Raw genomic sequence first — 19,783 nt, 5'->3', positions numbered from 1 at the left:
GTATATGTTTGATGGCGAGTGAGTGAGCCTGTTACAAAAGAAAAGATAAGCCTCTTCAGTAACCTGCCATTCATCATGTTAGATTAAAGACTTTATTATAAAACCAGAGTCTGTAATCCACTGTCTCAGCCTGCCTATCATTTTCTTCCTTTTATCCCTTTTCTCTTTTGTTTGCGTTTTTATCAGTGCAGGACTTGTCTTTCACGCCTGCTTTCGTTTTCCCTTTCAAGATAAACTTTAACCTGATTTCACTTTCCCTACATCTCATGCTGCTTCCTTTTTTTTTTCATCTGTTCATTTTTCAACTTCTCCAGAGCTGTGTGCGCGTGTGTGTGTGTGTGTGTGTTCTCTCGCGATTCATAATAAGCAGAAAATATGGAAAGAAAACCAACAACAACAGCAGTTTTTGTTTTCTTTTCATCAAGCATCACCGCAGCTGCCCTTGGAGAATATCCTGCCCTAGTATCTGAGCAAAACAAGCAAACACACACACACACACACACTTTGCACGTGTTTCTGTGTGCACGCAAAACAGGGGGAGGCACTGAGCTGAGATGACAGGAGAAGAGTGAACAGCCGAATGAGACACTTAAAAAGAAACTTTACATTCCTGCAGAGGAAAGAAAAAAAAACAACGGAAGAAATGAGGAAACGGAAGTCGGCGAAGCCAAAGCGATGGATGCAGCGAATGTTCGGCTTTCTCCTTCTGTCGACCGGTTTCAGTCGGCCACGCTGTGGCGTACAGTTACAGACGCACCGCTCGGCTCGTTATTCTAATCCCCTCTGACACGAACACACTCGAGGATACACAGGCGCGAATGCTTTGAGTCGCCGTGGGCTCAAGTAGCAGGCCTGGGAAACGCAGGCTTTAAGAAAAGGAAGGGTGTGTGTGTGTGTGTGTGTGGGGGGGGGGGTTGTTACTGAGAAAAATACAAGCAGTGTACTCAATCAAGGGGGAGAGACGAGGAAGACTGCAGAAAGAGAGAGAGAGAGAGAGAGAAGTCAGCCAGATAGAAAACTGGAGAGCGGTTAGCTTTGGAGAGAGCGACAACAGGAAATGAGATGAGGAGAAAGGAATTTCAACTGGATCCAAGGCAAAGTTTAAAAGCGGCGAACAACCCAGTTGCCCCTGAGAGTGTGTGTGTGTGTGTGTAAGACGGAGAGAGACACCGTGAGAATGGAAAAGAGTGAAACTCATTTATATTATCGCTCTGTCTCCGCTCAGTTCCTTTGATGCTTCTGGGTAGAGAGTCAAAACGAGAACTGAAACCAAACTGTAAGACATTACAGTCTTTTCTGACTAAACATAAAAACATTACGCCCGCCCACCCACACACACCCATACGTATGCAGGCCTTTTTGGTGGATCTCCACAGCTGGCACTTTGTTCTTGCAGGAAATATTGCTTTATAATTGAAACCAGAAGCACAGCCCACATGTATTTTTAGCATCAGTTAATCTCCCAATCAACTTTTTTAGTATCTGATTAATAATTTGCCCTATAAAAATGCTCACTCTATGACTTTGCACTTTCAACGACAGAGGTTAAAGCAACAGTTGGGGGTGGGACAGTTCGGCACAAACGAGGCCCGACACTTGGCACAGTGCAACTCCAATGCTGACCGCGTCTTTCAAAGTTAACCTCAAACTGGTCCTGAGCTGTGAAGTCATTCTGCACACTGGGAGAATGACCTCATGTGATGTCCAGCAGCCTGAAAGTCCTATTCACGTGTGACAAAGAGAATAAGCAATCTTCTCTAAAACTGCATCCGTGCTTTAGCTATAACTGTCCAAGGTGAGCACTAATCAGTACGCCCAGTTCAGAGAATAAACACGGCCCAGGAGCAGATTACAGTGCAGTCAGAAATAAGCCACACAGTCAACAACAGGTAGCCACAATTACCGCTGCGAACCTGCACCAGGGCATCCTGAAACCCACAATCAGTGAAAACCTGTTAACCTTTTAAGACAGCCGTTTCGTGCTCGTGCTTCCGCCCCACCAGTTTCTTTGCGCTGCTGAAACCTCACCCACTCTGAGGTTTTTACAAAAGGAGGGGGCTGTTATAAGTCAGCACTGCTGCAGAGAGATTTACTTTCATCTAAGCATGGAAATCACACTTGAAGAATCAGCTTCAGGTAGAGGAGGCTACAAGGGGTGTGGTAGATAAGAACGGCCACTTTTTAAGCCTACGTGGGCTGAGGGTTTCATGCAAAAGTTCCACTAAACCATATAACAGATGCACTTATTTTACACTCGGCTGTAGCCACATGTATGGCTCTGAACGTGTCGTTTTATCTGCGTGAAAACATTAAAATAACATTCTCTGGGATATCGACGATGAATAACTCTCGGCTGGCCGTCTTTTGTCAACATCCAGTCATGGTTGAAAAAAAACTCCTAAATTAAGGTTGAGCCACTGTTGAGCTCATGTCTCAACGTCACCTGGACATCCAGACTTTTACAAAAAAAAGAAAAGTAACAAGTTTCTGCAAGAAAGACTCGATCGCACGAACTGTTGGCTCTGAGGTCCACACAGATATTTGCATCATAGGGTTTATTATGTAACATCAGGAGAAGACATGAGGTGGTTCTAATGAAAAACTGAGAATTCCTGGTTCTGTCTGAGAGTTCTTCCTGTTTAAAGGGAGTTTTGCTTTCACAATGTCACCAAGTGCACCCTGAACCATCCATTTATGAGGGGCAACCAATCACAAGCCTGCCTTAAAGGGAGCTGCAAGGGGGCTGGGAGTACTTGTTTCAGACAGATGGACTAAAGAGCTGCGCCAAACCCCAGTATTAGATAAATAAGTATTTCCAAACCAGGAATCATAGGTGTGGAAATGAACGTTTAAATCATGAATGAGACGATTAGTGCGAATTGAACTGTCTGTCCATTGGATGACTGTACCGCACTAGGAACTGCACTTCTTTAGGTTTGCAAAGACGTTTCGAGGTGCTTTCAAACGCACTGCAGCTTATCACAAGCTGCCTCCCATGAATCCAGCTGAGCTGTCTTATCCTGAAGTTTCCACCCAACCAGAACAGCTGCTGGAGGAGCATACATGGAACAGCATGGAAAACAAAGGGAGTTTATGGTTAAAGGCTGCACAGCACAGACTGTGTGATAAACCAGGATTCAGTTACTGATCAAACCCAATCTCTTTCTGCCGCTGCACAGAGCTAATGGTTACACAGATTCGTAAGTCTCAATGGAAAACTTGACTTGAGCGAAACAAAAATACACAACTACAAACATGCACACACACACACACACACACACACACACACACACAACTGTGCAGGGACAGTTAGGCTTAAATTAAGCTCCGATCAGAGACCTGATGCGTTCATTCGGTGTCACGTCAGCGTGTAGCTGCTGCAGAGAGCTGCTTTCACTGCTCTTTATTTCCTTTACGTTCTGGTCAGTTTAACCTCAACTCTGCCTCCGGGCTTTTTATCCGTTCACATAATTCTTAGAAATCTCTGTGTTTGTTTTTATGACTTCTAGAAAAAAAGCAATTAAACGGTGTAAAACGAGCTCTTACCCTCCCACCCGTTATTTTTCCACACACGCAGACTCACAAACAGGCTTGGCAAACACAAAGATACGTTATCTTTTGCAAGCACAGGAAGGGAGAGCGAGTTGGGTGTACGTCCCCGCATGTGGCAAGTTGACATTGCCGGTGTTGCCAGGGGAGGAAAACGCTGTTGCAAAACCAGATTTAATCAGCGTGTGTGCAGACGCCTGCCACACAAGTTCAACTTCACACGAAAGTCGTGACAAGAGGACACTCTGTGACACGGGAGTTTCTCTGTCCACTAAAAGCTTTCACGCTTAAGTCACTGCTTGCTGGTAGACATCTTCCAGTTCCACGAGGCATCTGAAGGACACGCGGGAGGAGCCGTGCTCTCCAGACCTCTATTTACCCGTGCTGACCCTGCATGCGGGGCCTACGGCAATGCTTCCACATTATTCCCCATTCTGTTTTCCCATGGAGGACACATTACAAACCGGATTATTCCACCAGCCTAAAGCCACCTACACTGTCTGCATCTGAACAGGTCAACACACACGTTTACAGCAGCAAACTTTTTTCCAACACACCTCGCCTTCTAGGACAAAATAGTGGACTGTGCTTATGCAGTGTATTAAGCATCTACTGTAGATGAATATCATGTAATAACAGCACCAAACTGATCTTGTTACTTCCATTAAACTAAATCAGATTTCAACGCTGCACGCACATGAACTGTTTCTGACCCCACACGCAGCCACCCGTCACTCCGCATCTCCTATTCAGTCTGGACAGAATGAAGTTTGGGAAACTCTGTTGGCCACCTAGCAAGAGAAAGGCAAAGCGAAGGGAGGGGAGGGACGCTCTGTCACTCCCAACCAAATTCTCCCTCCCAGCCTGAGCCTCTTGAAGTCAGCCGCACACTCCTGTTTCCTGGACCGCCACCGCTTTTTCTCCTCCAGACTCTGTGCAGTTTCTTTCACTATGTGTTTTTTTTCCCACTTCCAAAAATCACACTTGTATTGTTACGGCGCCATTAAGCAGTAACACAACAGTGCTGTGCCAACCAACATGAAGCCTATGAAAACAGTTCAGGGTGCGCAGCTTATGCGGAGAACCGATTCCAGACCAAACCGGTGACTTGCACTATGACACAATCAGCCAATGACCGCACCGTGAAAGGATTTAAACCAGGGATGTCAAACGTAAGGCCCGGGGGCCAGAATCAGCCCGGAAAAGACTCCATTCAGTTCAGGTTCAGTGCTATTAGCAACGTCTTGGTGGTTTTCAGCTAATTCTATACACCCCATAACCCACCCAGCGCTGATATGCATGCAAATTAGTATTAGTTGATGAGTACAGGAAGCACTGAACAGCTGAGGAGACAGATATTTATTAGGTGATGGGAACCAGCTCCACATAACCGTTAATGACTGTTACGCACGACCCCGGCGTGGTGGTCGAGTAATCCTCTTGTTGTGTTTTTATCGTCACTCTAGTTAACCTGCTCTCTCAATTGTCTGATTTATTCTTAGCGCCGATTGGCTGCTGAAGGCTCACCGACGAATAAAAATGTTGCCAACTGGCGTTTCGGGCGTTCGTTCCTTCCGCCTCACCTCCATCGGCTGTTTTTTTTCTGCTGCTTTTACAGCTTTGTTTGTCAGCTATAGGTTGAGTTGGGAGTTACCGGCGCTACTGTTTTCAGTTTTGTTTGTTTAGGGGACCTATTGTGTGTCACTTCACAGGTTTCTTCCTCTTTTGTTTGCTTGAGCCGGGACTCCCGGTCCCTTTTTTTCTGTTTGTCCTTTGTAGGTAACTCCATTTTCATTATTAAAAGCTTACTGAATACACGGCAGGTTTCTGTAAAACACACATTCAGGGAGAATTTTGGCAGTGCTCAAAAAAAGGCCACAAAAAAAATCTACTGTCACACTTTTAAGGATTGTTATTCCATATTTTCTTACAGAGTATTTTTGCACAAGCTTCTTCCAACGCTTTACTTATTGTGTAGATTGTAAATTGTTATTGGCTATGGTGATAACTTTCCCTGATGAAGCTGTCAGAGGTGTACGCAGGAATGCAAACTTCCAAATGAGTCAAATCGGTAGGTCGGTCCAATTGCACTGTGTTTGTCAGATTATGTTCATAGCAGCAACAGACAGGCCAAACGCACAGATGTTGTTGTTAATTAGTGCAAAGTCCCAACTCCAGCTGTGCCACTGAGAGTTCCCATCTCTCCGAGCGCCGACACAGACACAGCCGCCGACAGACGGAGCGCAGCCTGCTTCTGTACGTGAGACACCACCTCTGTCCCTTTCTCCCTGCATCTCACTACATCTGCTTTGTATTAGCTTGTTGCCATGCAGGAAAAAACACAATTCTTTTGTAGTCTAGTCCAGCCAATCAGGAAGACATTTGGGGGCAGCTTCCTATTTCCTGCCTTTCCCCAGACAGTACAGACTCGGGCCCAGTAGCCCCGTTCAGTTTCCGACATTCGCGTGTTCCTCCAGGAAACTGAGACGAGTCATCACCTGGAACAGCGTTACAATAATAAGTCCTTCTTTCTCCCTCGCTGCCTCTGGTCTTCAACTATGTGGCAAATTTTCAGCTCTGAGTCATCAGCAAAATGTCTTCTCACGCCAAAGGAGAAGACTTTGATGAAAACAATGTGATGCAAGCGTTACACAGACATTACTGGGAGCAGAGCGCCATGGGAATCGTACTGATGGCAAGTATGACTGCTGCTAGGCAACAACACAGTATAAACTCCACTGTCATCACTGTTTGATGACACAGAAGAAAAAGGACGAAGGAAACATTGGGTCAGTGCTCGGAAGTGATGAAAACGCACAGTAAATGTTCCTCATGAGTGTCAGTAATCATGCCTCACTGGCAAAAGTTTACAGGGTAACACAGCTCCACTTTAGATTACATACACTTTATACCTCTGATGGAATACATTTTGCAAGCCGATGTAATACAACTTCCAACTAATATTATTTTTATGTGTTAATTTCTGCTTTATTTTCTCAATTAAGGTTTAGAGAGCAGTTTGGTATATAAAAAGGCATGGGTAAATGGACCTCAGCACATGTAAATCCATAATAAACACATTATATTTCAGAAAAACAGTAAAAAAAAATCCAGTAACTTCCAGTCCAACAAGATGTCCAACAAACAGTCAAAAACCCTTGAGTGTAGCGAGTGTGTATCAATATCATCCAATATTTGTCTATGCAGCAGTGCTAACATTTACAAAAGTTTAAAAAAAAATAGCCAGGAGAAACACCCTTCGACTATGTTACCAGTGACCGCATGGTTTGTCCACCAGGGGGAGCTCTGCAACTTCCCTGTTAGGAACAATTGACTTTGGAATGCTACAAACAACAACCAGCTGATCTGAGGAGAGTCAGGCAAAATTTAAATATTTAAACAAATAACTATACATAACAAAATCAAGGAGAATGTGTTTTTGCTTTGTGTCTGAAAAATAAAGAAAAATATCGGCTGATATATCAGGATATCGGATTTTTAAATCGCCAAATATCGGTATGTCTAAAAGAAAGCTCATATTATACTGGCTTTTATGAAACCAACTAACAGTGAAATGCTGACTACACATTAATATTAATGCCTAAGTAGTTCTTCAGTAATAAAATACAACATGTTTGTGTATGACACTCACAGCGGTCCTGTGTCTGCATTTGTTTTCAATACTGAAGATACATTCAGGTCTGGACTTTAACTGGTAACAGTTTTCTTTTCTTGAATTAAAGGATATGAGTCTTCCACTTCTTTCTTTTCTTGCATGAGCTGTAAGCAGACGTATATCTAGGAAACACATCTGTGACGGGAAGAGTTGCTCCAGTCATTCGGTTTTCCTGAACAGGAACTCAAAGCTGCTGGCCGGCTGAACACTCATTCAGAAAGTGCAGCAAACTAATGAGACCATAGTAATTTAAATATTCCAACTCTCCCTTGAGTCTGAGCATAGTATCTCACTGGGAGTACTTCATAAACTTGACTCAGGTTCTTTCTCCAACTTTCTCCTGGGAACTCACTTGGAGGTTGGAAGCTTGGAAACAAAGCCTAACTTCAACTGAGAAGCTGACAACCGGAGAGTTTTGTGCCCAGAAATACTGGCTGGCACACAGCTTGTATGTGTGTTTATTGTAAATTTTTATCCCCCCCACCCCTCCTTCATCCCTGTTCATCCCTTCTGTTGCATGTTTGGAGTCAAAACAAAGTGGACAGCACAGACGGGATGAACTGGGTGCCAGATGTCAGTGAAAAGGACCCGTGATAACAGTTAGAGCACACAGAGGAAATGATTGTCTGCTCCCTGTGGTTTGATGTTAAAAAGGCAAACATGTGAACATGCTGTCAAACAGGTCAGACTGCTGCGGCATTTTGGACCACTTCCCCTCGCAAAACAAACGTCACAGTCTTCCCTCTGATGACACCTGAAACGTGTATTCAAAACTTGCTTTGCAAATCCAGTTTATTGTTAAGTATTTTCCAAAGTTAGCAACAGTCCCACAGATTCATTAACAAAAAAAAAAGAGCAAGTACACATATAAGACTGTTTTGCACAAACAATTAAAGAGTAATAAAAATGAAAGCAGGACTGTTGTTATAGCCGGTATTATCAATTCTTGCGCTTGATATATGCGGGCTTACATGCAGTTACTACTATATTACAGTTAGACAATTACATTAGGATACTGTCTTCTTCAATAAAGCACTCACTGCACGAGTCCTCATGGCTCCATTCACAAGATATGCGTGCACCACATACCTCCTAGAAACCGGGGTTACCCACTGGAGACTAGCTACAATTCTAAATATAGAAATCTGGGCTAACAATCAATAGCTAGACAGTCATGCATAAAGCTTTTTGGAAGGGGGCGAGTGCAGAGAAAGCAGGGATAAGGGGAGGAGGGGTGCAACAACATGACTGGCCGGCTGCAGCTTAGGCGAAATCAAGGCTTACTTGAGATACATAATACTATTATTAATAATAACAATAATAATAATAATAATAAAAACAGCCGGATGTTTGGTGTGCAGCCACACAGCTTGCTTCTAATCGGTTCAAGTCCGCATGTGGAGACTTCTATCAAACGCACATGATCTGGGTCCAAATGCCAGCTGCCAAATTCCCACAATATCCCCCAAAGCTTTGGATCTCTGGAAATGTCCCCCCCCCCCCCTTAACATTTTCATTTTTGTAATTAGCCTGTGCGCTGGGAGGAAAAAGCGTGTGATTTGAATTACAATACCAGGCTGAACAACACAGATCCGAGTCCCTCCAGCCCCTCACTGACTGCCTGCTTCACCCGTGAATACGGGGCCATCCATTGAGGCGCTCAGGCTGGGGGTAGGGATTTTTTTTCTCTTACCTATTTTTATTTTAACGCTCTGGAAAACCCGGAGACCTTCCTCTTCTACCGCCATGCTTTCGCCGTGGCACTTTCCTTTATGACGACTAAATGAAGACGGTCCTCCACGGTGGTCGGTTCTGGCCTCTCCAGCGCACGGATATTCCAGGGGTTGTGCACATCTATGCTCCCCAGACGGCGATCGCGCTCCGGCTGCTGGCTGGCTCAGCTCTAACAAGCGGACTCAACCTCAGACCAACAGCAGCAGCAGCAGCCGCGCTAGAGGGGGTGTGGTTTATACGGCTCCGCCCACTAGTATATGCTGGGTGAACAGTGCCGGGCGATTGAAGCGCAGCGGAAGCGTTTTCACCAGGAAAACTGCTGTAAACAAAAGCTTTAAATTTTACATGTAAAATAATATTAACAATAAATTTGAATCGGACATATTCCTTCTTTGGAATAAGGTCTTAAAGGGAAAATATCACATTGCCTTGCATCAAGTTAATCTCACGTGTCCCAAAGACTTTTATTTATTATTATTACATTTATCATGTTTACATTTCAGCAGTTGCCCACAGATGACACCATCTGAGAGGCATGAGCTGTGATTTTAAATTATTTTTCATATTGTATTCACTCAAGTAAAAGCATGGTGAGTATGGTGAAAACTGAAGTGCTGATTCCACTTCTTTACTCAAGTAAAAGTGAAAAGGTACAGGCTTTAAAATGTGCTAAAAGTATGAAAGAAACAAGCGGCTCCTCTGGAAGCTATTTTTGTCATATCCATAGAGCAATACAAATAAATTAATGCAAGGGAATATAAGCTTTATTTCAACTTAAGTTCTAATTCTAATGAGTTCTTGGATATATTTTATGTGGAACACACAAAGAAGAAAAAACAAAGGGAATAAAAGAGCAAAACAAAACTAACTCTGTTTGTTGCTGTCTGTGCTGCAAGCGGTGTCGCCACACCTAAACAGGAAGATGAATATCGTCAGTGGTTGAAGTGTGACTTGGCATGTAGGTTGTAGCGGTGTGGCTTGGGGAAAAGAACCACTCAGAAACAACTTAGTAATTTGTATTGTGAGCTTCAGTACATTTTGTGTATGGGCTGTAAAGAGCTGCTCACAACTGAATTCAACAAGATTTAAGGCGATGTTACAGGAAGTATTGTGGCTGATTTCCAAGACACGGTCCTAACAAACCTCTGGCAGACTGAGGCTCAGCGAGGGGCAGCCAGAAACAACACACTGTGGAGGAGAGCCAGAGATTAATAATAACTAATAATTAAATGCAAAGTGGTGTATAAAAGTAAAAAGTGAAGAAGAAGAAGAAGAACCACTCCAAAAGCCCCCAAAAGCCTAGGCCAGTGTAACTACAAGGGGAATTCAGGGTCACCTGATTCAGCTATAACTATATTCTTTATCAAAAAGGAACAGTTAGTCCTAATCTTAAAAGTAGAAAAGGTGTCTTTCTCCCAAAGCCAAACTGGGAGCTGATTTCACAGAATAGGGGCCTGAAAGCTGAAGGCTCTGCCTCCCATTCTACTTTAAATACTCTACAAACCAAAAGTAACCCTGCAGTGTCAGAGAGAAGAGCCCTAATCGGGCCTGATTATTCAAGACCTTCTGTGTGAGGAGAAGCCAAAAAGGGAGAAATATGCTCTCCTTATCCCTGTCAGTATTCTTGCTTGAGGAATTTAGATCAGCTGAAGGGTTTTTCAGGGAGTTTTTAGGGAAACCAGATAATAATGAATTAAAATTGTTCAACCGAAATGCATGAACTAGTTGTTCAGCATCACTCAGAGATTTTTTTTAAATCTTAGGAACGTTGCGCAAATGCAGGAAAGCATATTTGTTTACTAGTTTAATAATAACATGGCGTGTTATTCCTCACTTAACTCAATAACTAGTGAGAGAGATTTTCCTAATCCCGTCAAAGCTCAGAGTGCTTTGTTCTTTAATGCTAATGTAAATGTAAATCATCCAGAGGCTTACAAAGGTAAACGTATGTTTTCAGTGTTCTGGTCTGGATGTTATCAATTCATCACTCATCCAAGTGACTTCTTCAGTGTGAGGAGGTTACACAATAAAAGAAACTAGCACCGTTGCCTAACAATGACTCAGTTTCATGATTGTTAATATGCAGATCGCCATGACCACCGATCATTGGTACCATTCAGCGAGAGCTGGGGAATGGCTGCAAACACAGCATTGTAAGATGGCGAAAGATATATTTTCGCATAAATGACCTCCTTGCTTTCCAGATCAAATCAGAGCTCCTTTTTAATGCTTTTATTCAAGAAATCTGGCAAGTTTATTATTCCTCGTATCAATCTGACACATAATTTATTGAAAACCATAAAAACTTTCTGCGGGTTTACAAACACAGGAGTGACAAATAAACATTTTTACACATGCTTTGCAATTCATAGTTTTTATTTTTATTTTCCCCATTTCAGAACTTCCTTTAATTTCACATTCCTTCCTGGAGCAGCTAAAAACCCAACAATATTTCCCCCTAATCCAAATTACCCAAACTCTAAATGTTGATTACCTGAATGCTGATAGCATGGCTACTTCTCCTTCCTGTCCAGGCACATCCTCGTCACTGAAGGAGTGGCCACTGGCCCTAATATGTAAACAAACTGCAGAGTCCCGTGACATCTGATTGGAGTAGCGTGTTTCATGTGTTCTGATACTCCTGACACATAAGGCCTTACCAAAGGTTTAGGCAGAGGTTGGCCTGCAACATTATTGATGTGCCTTTGCAGCTTTTCACAAATTTTAAGCTGGGATAACCACATTTACTTCGGGCCTGGGGATGGTGCTCTGTGTTAACAGAGCCCTCTTCACCACTTCTTCCAGCTTACGAGGCTGTGATTGCAGCTATTCCCCAGCAGCACCCTTTAGGGGTCACCACAGCATTTCATCTTCCTGCATCTAACTCTATACCTTACATCCTCCTCTGCCAGACGAGCCCTCTAAATGTCCTCCATCACAACATCCATGAACCTACGCTGAGGTCTTTCTCTTTTCCTCCTGCCTGGCAGCTCCATCTTCAACATCCTTTGTGCAGTATATCAACTATCCCTCCTCTGCATATATGTAAATCATCTCACCTCGCCTCCTCAAAACTTAAAGCCAAGTATGATACACAACATTTGTGTAGACAAATTCCCTGCAGAAAACTGCACTGCCTCTTCACCTTCTGTAGGCATTAATCACTCCTCATACATTTGTGCAACACCATAAGGGTGGGTAGAATTGTAATTAACTGTGAATGGGAAATGTGAATGATTTAAAAATAAGACCAGAGCAAATCTAGGTTGCCCATGTGCACTCATGCACATCCGGCTCTGATCTGTCCCCCTTTCTCTGTTGTTAACCCATCGTCTATGAGTGTCAGCTCTGCATAGAGCAGCAGGAGCCAATAATGAATCTCTCCTGATTTTTTACTACTAAAAACAGCAAAACAATCATTTCTATAAGCAGTAAAGGACCACGGATTAACTTTTAATGACAGCACATGCTGCATATCTATGGTATTATGTTTTAAAATCAGTCACATGTATGCATAAAAATTTAAGCTTTACACAGAGTAAGTCCTCAAATATCATTTTGGCTTTCAGAGCCTGAACTGAGTGCACCGCAGTGTTTCATGCAGTTAAATATGGATTAAGTCATGGATTTCTTTTTGTCCTGTCTCTCTCCCCTCACCCCCAACCAGTCACAGCAGATGACTGCTCCTCCATGAGTCTTCTTCTGCTGGAGGTTTTGCCCTGTTAAAGGGGAGATTTTCATTCCCACTGTCGCCAAGTGCATGCTTAAAGTAATTTTTATTTTTATTTTGGGGGTTTTCTCTGTATTATTGTAGGGTCTTTACATTATAAATATAATATAAAATATTTGTAATAAATATAAAAAAGAGAAAGACCATAAATGATGAAAGAAAAATGTCCCAGTCACAGTGCATAGAGTCCGCATACACAGCATTGTTTAAAATCTGTACATACATGAATAAAATGCCATCAGCTGATCTGAATCATCACCAAAGTCTATCAAAACATAATGTAAAACATAGCCTTGACGACTGGAGACATTCAGCTGACATGGATTACGTTCACATTTTTGCCTCCAGGGCTGTTTCCTAAAGCATTTTATTCAGCGTGTAGTCCTTAAACGTTAAATACAGGTTGGGTGAAAGTTAAAGATGATCGCAGACTGGTCCTTGTTTTTCTTGTTGACTCTGACGTCAAGTTTAAATATAACAGATGGATCCGTTCAGGTGAAAGACACATCATCGGCCCACGCTTGAGCCTACTGGGCCACGCCCCTGAGATCACTTTAACCACATTCCTCAAAATAGAACGGCGCTGGCCCGCGCTGCTCTATAAACCCAGCAGCCCAGCCCAGCAGAGATGTGGGGCTGAAGAACAGAGATAAGATAAGATAAGATAAGATAAGATAAGATAAGATAAGATAAGATAGAACTTTATTAATCCCTCGGGTGGGTTCCTCTGGGAAATTCGACTTCCAAAAAAAGCACAGCAACGACCAAAGTTACAGTTACAGAACTGTTATATATATACACACACACACACACACACACACACACACACACACACACACACATATATATAAATACAGAGACAATATAAATAAAATATACAAAGGAGATAAATAGAATAAATAGGAATAAAAAATAAAAATACAAGTGAATTGCACATTTCAAGTATTGAGTCTATTGCACTGTTGACTATTTACAAAAAGTATTGCACAAGGTATTGTACAGTGAGGTGAAGAGGCACTACAGCTTAGTTGTTCCCCCCTCCTTTGTCCTCCTGTTTCCCCTCCCTCTCCCCTCCAGAGAGGAGTTAAACAGTCTGATGGCGTGTGGGACAAAGGAGTTTTTAAGTCTGTTAGTTCTTGTCTTGGGGAGAAGCAACCTGTCACTGAACAGACTCTTCTGGTTGTTTATGGCCGTGTGCAGAGGATGCCCAGCATTGTCCATAATGTCCATCAGTTTCTTTAATGTCCTTTTCTCTGCCACTGTCACCAGAGTGTCCAGCTTCATGCCGACCACAGAGCTAGCCCTCCTGATCAGTTTCTCCAGCCTGGATGAGTCCCTCTTTGCTGTGCTGCTCCCCCAGCACACCACAGCATAGAAAAGTACTCCAGCAACCACTGACTGGTAAAACATCCTCAGGAGCTTCCTGCAGATGTTAAAAGACCTCAGCCTCCTGAGGAAGTACAGTCGGCTTTGGGCTTTTTTATACAGGTGCTCTGTGTTGCATGACCAGTCGGACAGTGTCTGCAGCAGGAATAGGAACATTTAGCTGCAGTGTTTCTGCTCCTGGCCGGTGTGCTGGGATTAACTGTGACTACTTTAGAACAGCTCAAAATCTAATAAGGCTACATGTCTCATCAGCCTGTTAGCATGTTAAACCCTCATCAAGATTAGAAATTACACACACACACTGGAGTCAATTTGTACTTGAGTATTTTAATTTTAAGCTACTTAGAATTTATTTGAGTAGATTTAGATGGCAGTAGTTATTAATTTCCTACATAATTTGAAGGCTTTATTTTCCAATTACTTTGTAATACCTCTCCAGGAGGACATAGGTGTATGTGTGGAAAGATTTGGATTTCTCCAAAAAAATATACATGTTTAACTAGTTATTTCAAGACCATCACAAGTGTAGTTGTGGGTGTGTTCGTCTTTCTCTCTGTGTTAGTCCTGTATAGGGCTGCCACAAACGATTATTTTGATAGTCGACTAGTCACCGATTATTTTTGCGATTAGTCAACTAATCAGATCATCATCCATTGGACGTAAAACGTACAGATTATTGCACCAGCATGCGTCTGCTCTTATATAACTATCATTAGCTTACAGCTTGTGTTTAAGATATGTGCTAACTAAAAATAAAGACAGGATGATAGTTTATTCAATTTTAATGAAATTTGCAGATTGTTTCAGTGGAGTTTAATAAACTCAGCTGTCTGCTCCTTGCGATCTAAAATATAACAGGACACCGGAGGATATTCGAGCATCTCTTTAATCTCAGCCAAACCGATTTACTCAGGAACAAATAAAATACTAAAAAAAGCCAAACAATAACATTTTAAAGTTATCCAAGTGACTTATATATCATGTTTAACCTGAGTAGTGAAAGACGGTGGTGGGTTTGAAAACGATTTGCCCGGAGTCCGGTGTTCTCGCAGGCTCTAGTGAGCCTTGCTCCCGGCTAGCTATCAAGCTGGTAGGTAACAGACGTCTCTGAAAACGTCGGAGAGCTTTTGAAAATATGTGGTGTCTTGATAAACTGAGCAGATATTTGAGGTTTACACAGCTACATTCTCGCCTGAAAACATGTTAAACGTTTACTTTGTGGCCCAGAAAGAATACCGTAATAAGAGTAATATTAAAACTAACTAGCTGCCGCCATTGTTGAAAACTGAGCTGGGCTGCGCTATGAATTCTGGGACGCAGCTTCTTCTTCTTTGGGGTTTAACAGCAGCTGGCATCCTTGTACATGCAGTGCTGTCATCTTCTGTTTCAGTCCGTTATGACACTCTTAAATCCTGCTACTTATTCCTGCGTCTTTTGGGATCTTACAAAGCTTCAAATGACGCGTCGACTATTAAATTAGTCGTCGACGATTTTGATAGTCCACGTAATCGTGACTAGTCGACTAATCGTGGCAGCCCTAGTCCTGTAATAGACTATTTGGGGTGTAGCCCACGGCTGTAGCCTTGGAGAAGCAGTTAAAATCGATGGAAGGACTTTTCTTGACACAACACAGCAAAAATGAGGGGAAAAGTGCGAGAAATTAACACAGACTTAGTATGCAGTCGAACTTTGTTTGGTCTTTTTTCTTCACTAATAATCATCTTCAGGTTTAGTTTGTATCTTTTTGGAGCCACTGATCCCCAGCCTGGGAATATCTGGACTTTACTTCTGCCTCCATGAGGTACATGTATTAGTGGGAATACAGCAAATTGCTTACAACATGCTAATAATGTCAAAAGTACAGTACTCGTGTTGTTAGGTATACCTACTGTATGCAACTGCTTGCTTAATACAAATCAGCCAGTCACATGGTAGAAACTCAGTGCATTTCGGCTAAGTTCAAGCTGAGCATCAGAATGGGGAAGAAAGGCGATTTAAGTGACAATGAGGAAATTTTGAATGGCTGTTTTTCTGAGTATTTCAGAAACTGCTGATTTACTGGGATTTTCCACACAACCATCTCTATGGTTTACAGAGAATGGTCTGAAAAAAGAGAAAATATTCTGGGGAAAAAATACATTAAAACAGGACTATGAACTATTCCAGGTGCCACTTTGATCAGCTAAGGAGAGCAAACTGAGGCTACAGTTAAAATGGGGTCACCAAAATTGGACAATAGAAGAAGACTGAAAAAACATTGCCTTGTCTCTGTTTCTACATCGACATTCAGATAGATAATAGGGTGAGAATTTGGCATCTCAAAAATCTTTGAGAAAGGTTTCCGGCACCTTGCTGAATCTATGCCATGATGAATTAAGGCAGCTCTGAATGCAAAAGATACTAGGAAAGTGTACCTAATAAAATGCCCATTGAGTGTACATTTTAGTACAGCACTCAAAAGAGGGAGGTAGTTTTTCTTGCAACATTTTCTCTACATTTTCCTGATACCTCTGCACTTCTGCTTTAGTGAGAATTTGAATGCAGGACTATTACCAGAATATTACAGTGAAGATTTTTCTTTTCTTTAATAAACCATCATCATAATTAGCAAATACGCAATGATGCATTATTATGACACAAACCAGTCAGCATTATATAATGTCTTTAATATTAGCTCCGCCTTTATCATCTGCAACTGTATGTGCGTGTGTTTTAATGCATCAAAAACTACTGGAAAATGACTCACACGTAATGAGACTGCCCCCCCCCCCAACTCACTGAATGTACACATTGTGTCTGAGGGTGAATACCAGTGACGCAGTTTACAAGAGCATTTGCCTGCATTTGAATAGCGCCTCTAAGAGTCTGTGGCTATTTTCATAGATAATAACCATGGTATTACCCATGTTGCATAAATAACCTCTGAAGATAACTACATTGCAGGGAAACTCGCCTGCTAGCATGTGAGGTAATAAAATACAACTCCTTTAAGTTGCACATGTCCTGTCAGCTGCATTTGAGCATCTAGCGACAACGAGCGATTTGGACTCCCCAGTAATTTATCACAGCAGATAACTGGAGAACACTGATACCGTTTTATGCAAAGATGTAACAACTGAGTTTGCTCACTTTGCTCACTTAGAACGAAATGAGCAGTCTCTATTTTTTATGGTAGCTTCATTTTTATTGACGAGATATAAAATATGACTAAAGAAAAACATTATATAAAAGCTATAAATTGATTTGCATGTCGCTGAGTGAAATATGTATTGAATGCCTTCAGCAGAGACAGAATTCTGCCTGCTGCAGATTGGCTGCGTGCCCATGTGGCACACAGATTACAATTCGTCAATCAATCAATTACACATGCTCCTGATCTCATATCATTGTGTGTATGATGCACATCTGCTCACAGAATCAGTTTCTTCCATTCTACCCTCCCCACCACTGCGGGCAAGACCAAAGAGCTGTCAAAGGACGTCAGGGACACGATTGTAGAGCTGCATACGGCTGGAATGGGCTACATGACCATCAGAAAGCTTGTTGAGAAGGTGATAACTGTTGTTGGAAATGGAAGAAATATAAAATGCCCATCAACTGCTATCGAACCGGAGCTCCTTGTGAGATCTTGCCACACAGAATGAGGGTGATCATGAGAACGGTGGTGCATTACCCCAGACCTACACAGAAGGAGCTTGTTACTGATCTGAAAGCAATTGAAACACAGTCACCAAGAACACCACTGGTAACGTGCTATCGTAACTGATTATCTGTTTCTCTCTGTAAAAAACGAAACTATCATAAAAATGAGAGACTGTTCATTTCTTTATAAGTGAGCAAACTTACAAATTCAGCAGGGTATCAAATAATTATTTCCCCCACTGTAAAACTACAGTGCAAGAGTCACAGGTCGCCGCTATCAAGACATTTCATTCAAAGTTTGTGACGCATCTCCAAACCTGGAGAGGGAGAACACCGTTAGTTTGAAGCTCAATGCACGGCATCACATAGGAAAATACGACCTTAAAGATGTTTATGACGTGCATTATTTCAGTTCAGCTAAATGGTTACGCCCTTGTGGTAAACCACAAGAGCGTGTTTAACTGCAAGTGTGTGCATGTAAGTGTATGTCTCTGCAAAAGGTATAAAACTGAGAATCTTACAAACCAACGATTTTATTAACAGAAAAAAAAAGGGTGGGGGGGGGGGGGGTGGGGGGAATATATATATACAGTATATGCATCCTGTTCATGACAACAAAATATGACTGCAGGAGTGTGGTTATCTCTGTGTGTTCATATGTGACAACGATGAGCCATTGACAGAAAGAGGAAGAGAAGACAGATGCTGATTAAAGGCAGATTAGTGAAACGATCCTAAGTGTTAGTTTTTACGTGCAAACCAGGCATCATAACAGCATCTGAGGGCGTTGGCACACTTAAAATAACAAAGACTAACCCTTCCTTTTGTGGTTTTTTCTCCCCCCTTTTTTAATAACACAACCACAAAGATTAACCTACAGTCTAGATATGTGAATCGATGTGCTATAAGTTGAGAGAGAAAGACGTGATATTGAGTTGTACAGATGGCGATTGACGTGGAAGGTTAATCCTGGTATTAGAGAGAAGATTTAAAAAAAAGCTCTATGAATACAGGATGAATCAAATCTGAATGTATGTCATTTGGTATGTGAGAGGGAGACAAATAAAACTTTCATTTTGTAACTTTTAATTTCTTCCTTATTCTCAGCACTGCATGTGTCAGAAAGAAAATAGAGAGCAGCACTTTTGTTGTTGGCTAGTAACAGTGTTACATTACAGAAAAACTAATAAAGAACACGTGCAAAAATATGAATAGCCCTTAATCCATCTTTCACAAATTTAATGACTTTAAAAACAACAACTGGGTGCTGTTTCTTCAGGATTTTCTCTAATCTACGCAGGGTTAAAATTCTAAAAATGTATATGCGCATACATTGCATCCATAGCCAACAAATTACAGATTGCTGTCCATAGGCTTGTTCAGATGGTTTTGTTGCCTTCAGTTCACAAAGCAGTAAATCATTATTAAAATCGCTTGGATTGTGGTTTAGTGCAAGCCTCTACTCTCCTAAGGGTGATGTTGATGCATTAAGACTTGATTTAATAAACCCGTTTGGGAGGATAAACTGTGCAGAGTTCCTACAGAGCACAAATATTTAACTGCAGCAAACACTCAGCGGTAATACAGCACCACCCAGTGCCACTTTTCACTAATGACCCAGGATTTACAAGATGCATGTGACAGCGTACAAGTCCTGCTCACCTCTACGGGTGGCCGATGAGACCTTTGCTCAGGTTGACCTGGAGATGACGTTTCACAAACACAAAAATGATCACAGCCAAAAATCAACTTTTCTGCACACACTGCAGATGCTGATACACCTCTGAGTTTTATCAGTCAGCCACCTCTGTGTGTGTGTGTGTGTGTGTGTGTGTGTGTGTGTGTGTACGTACGGGGATGTTATGAAGGATGTGAAACCTCTTGGCTTTCATGCAGTCATACACTGCTCATTTACACATCTTGGTTTCCAGCCAGCAGACAGTTCACATGACAGTAAAAACCCAGTCCAGACTAAAGCAGATAAGTTAACAGGCTGATAAAGGCCTGCTCGTTGGCCTGGGGTTACTGGAAGTACTGCCCCTTTAACCAGCTCTCCTCCCCGTCAG

The 19,783-nt window shown here is 42.2% G+C and overlaps 1 protein-coding gene across 1 annotated transcript in view; it reads right to left on the bottom strand.

Annotated features, from left to right (window-relative positions):
* Positions 1–9,106, bottom strand: part of rasa3 (RAS p21 protein activator 3) — a 39,396-nt gene extending 30,290 nt beyond the window's left edge. The window contains exon 1 of the mRNA XM_085355936.1: positions 8,919–9,106. Within this exon, the coding sequence (XP_085212062.1) occupies positions 8,919–8,973 (55 nt within the window). The 5' untranslated portion in view covers positions 8,974–9,106. The remainder of the gene's footprint in view (positions 1–8,918) is intronic.
* Positions 9,107–19,783: the final 10,677 nt, after the last annotated feature.

This window comes from Diplotaxodon limnothrissa, linkage group LG1, assembly GCF_057381915.1.
Source record: "Diplotaxodon limnothrissa isolate DT_005_m linkage group LG1, D_limnothrissa_male_GT1.1, whole genome shotgun sequence".
NCBI classification, from domain to species: Eukaryota; Metazoa; Chordata; class Actinopteri; order Cichliformes; family Cichlidae; genus Diplotaxodon; species Diplotaxodon limnothrissa.
Note: the sequence above shows the minus strand (reverse complement) of the source record. Positions and strands in the feature narration are given on the sequence as shown.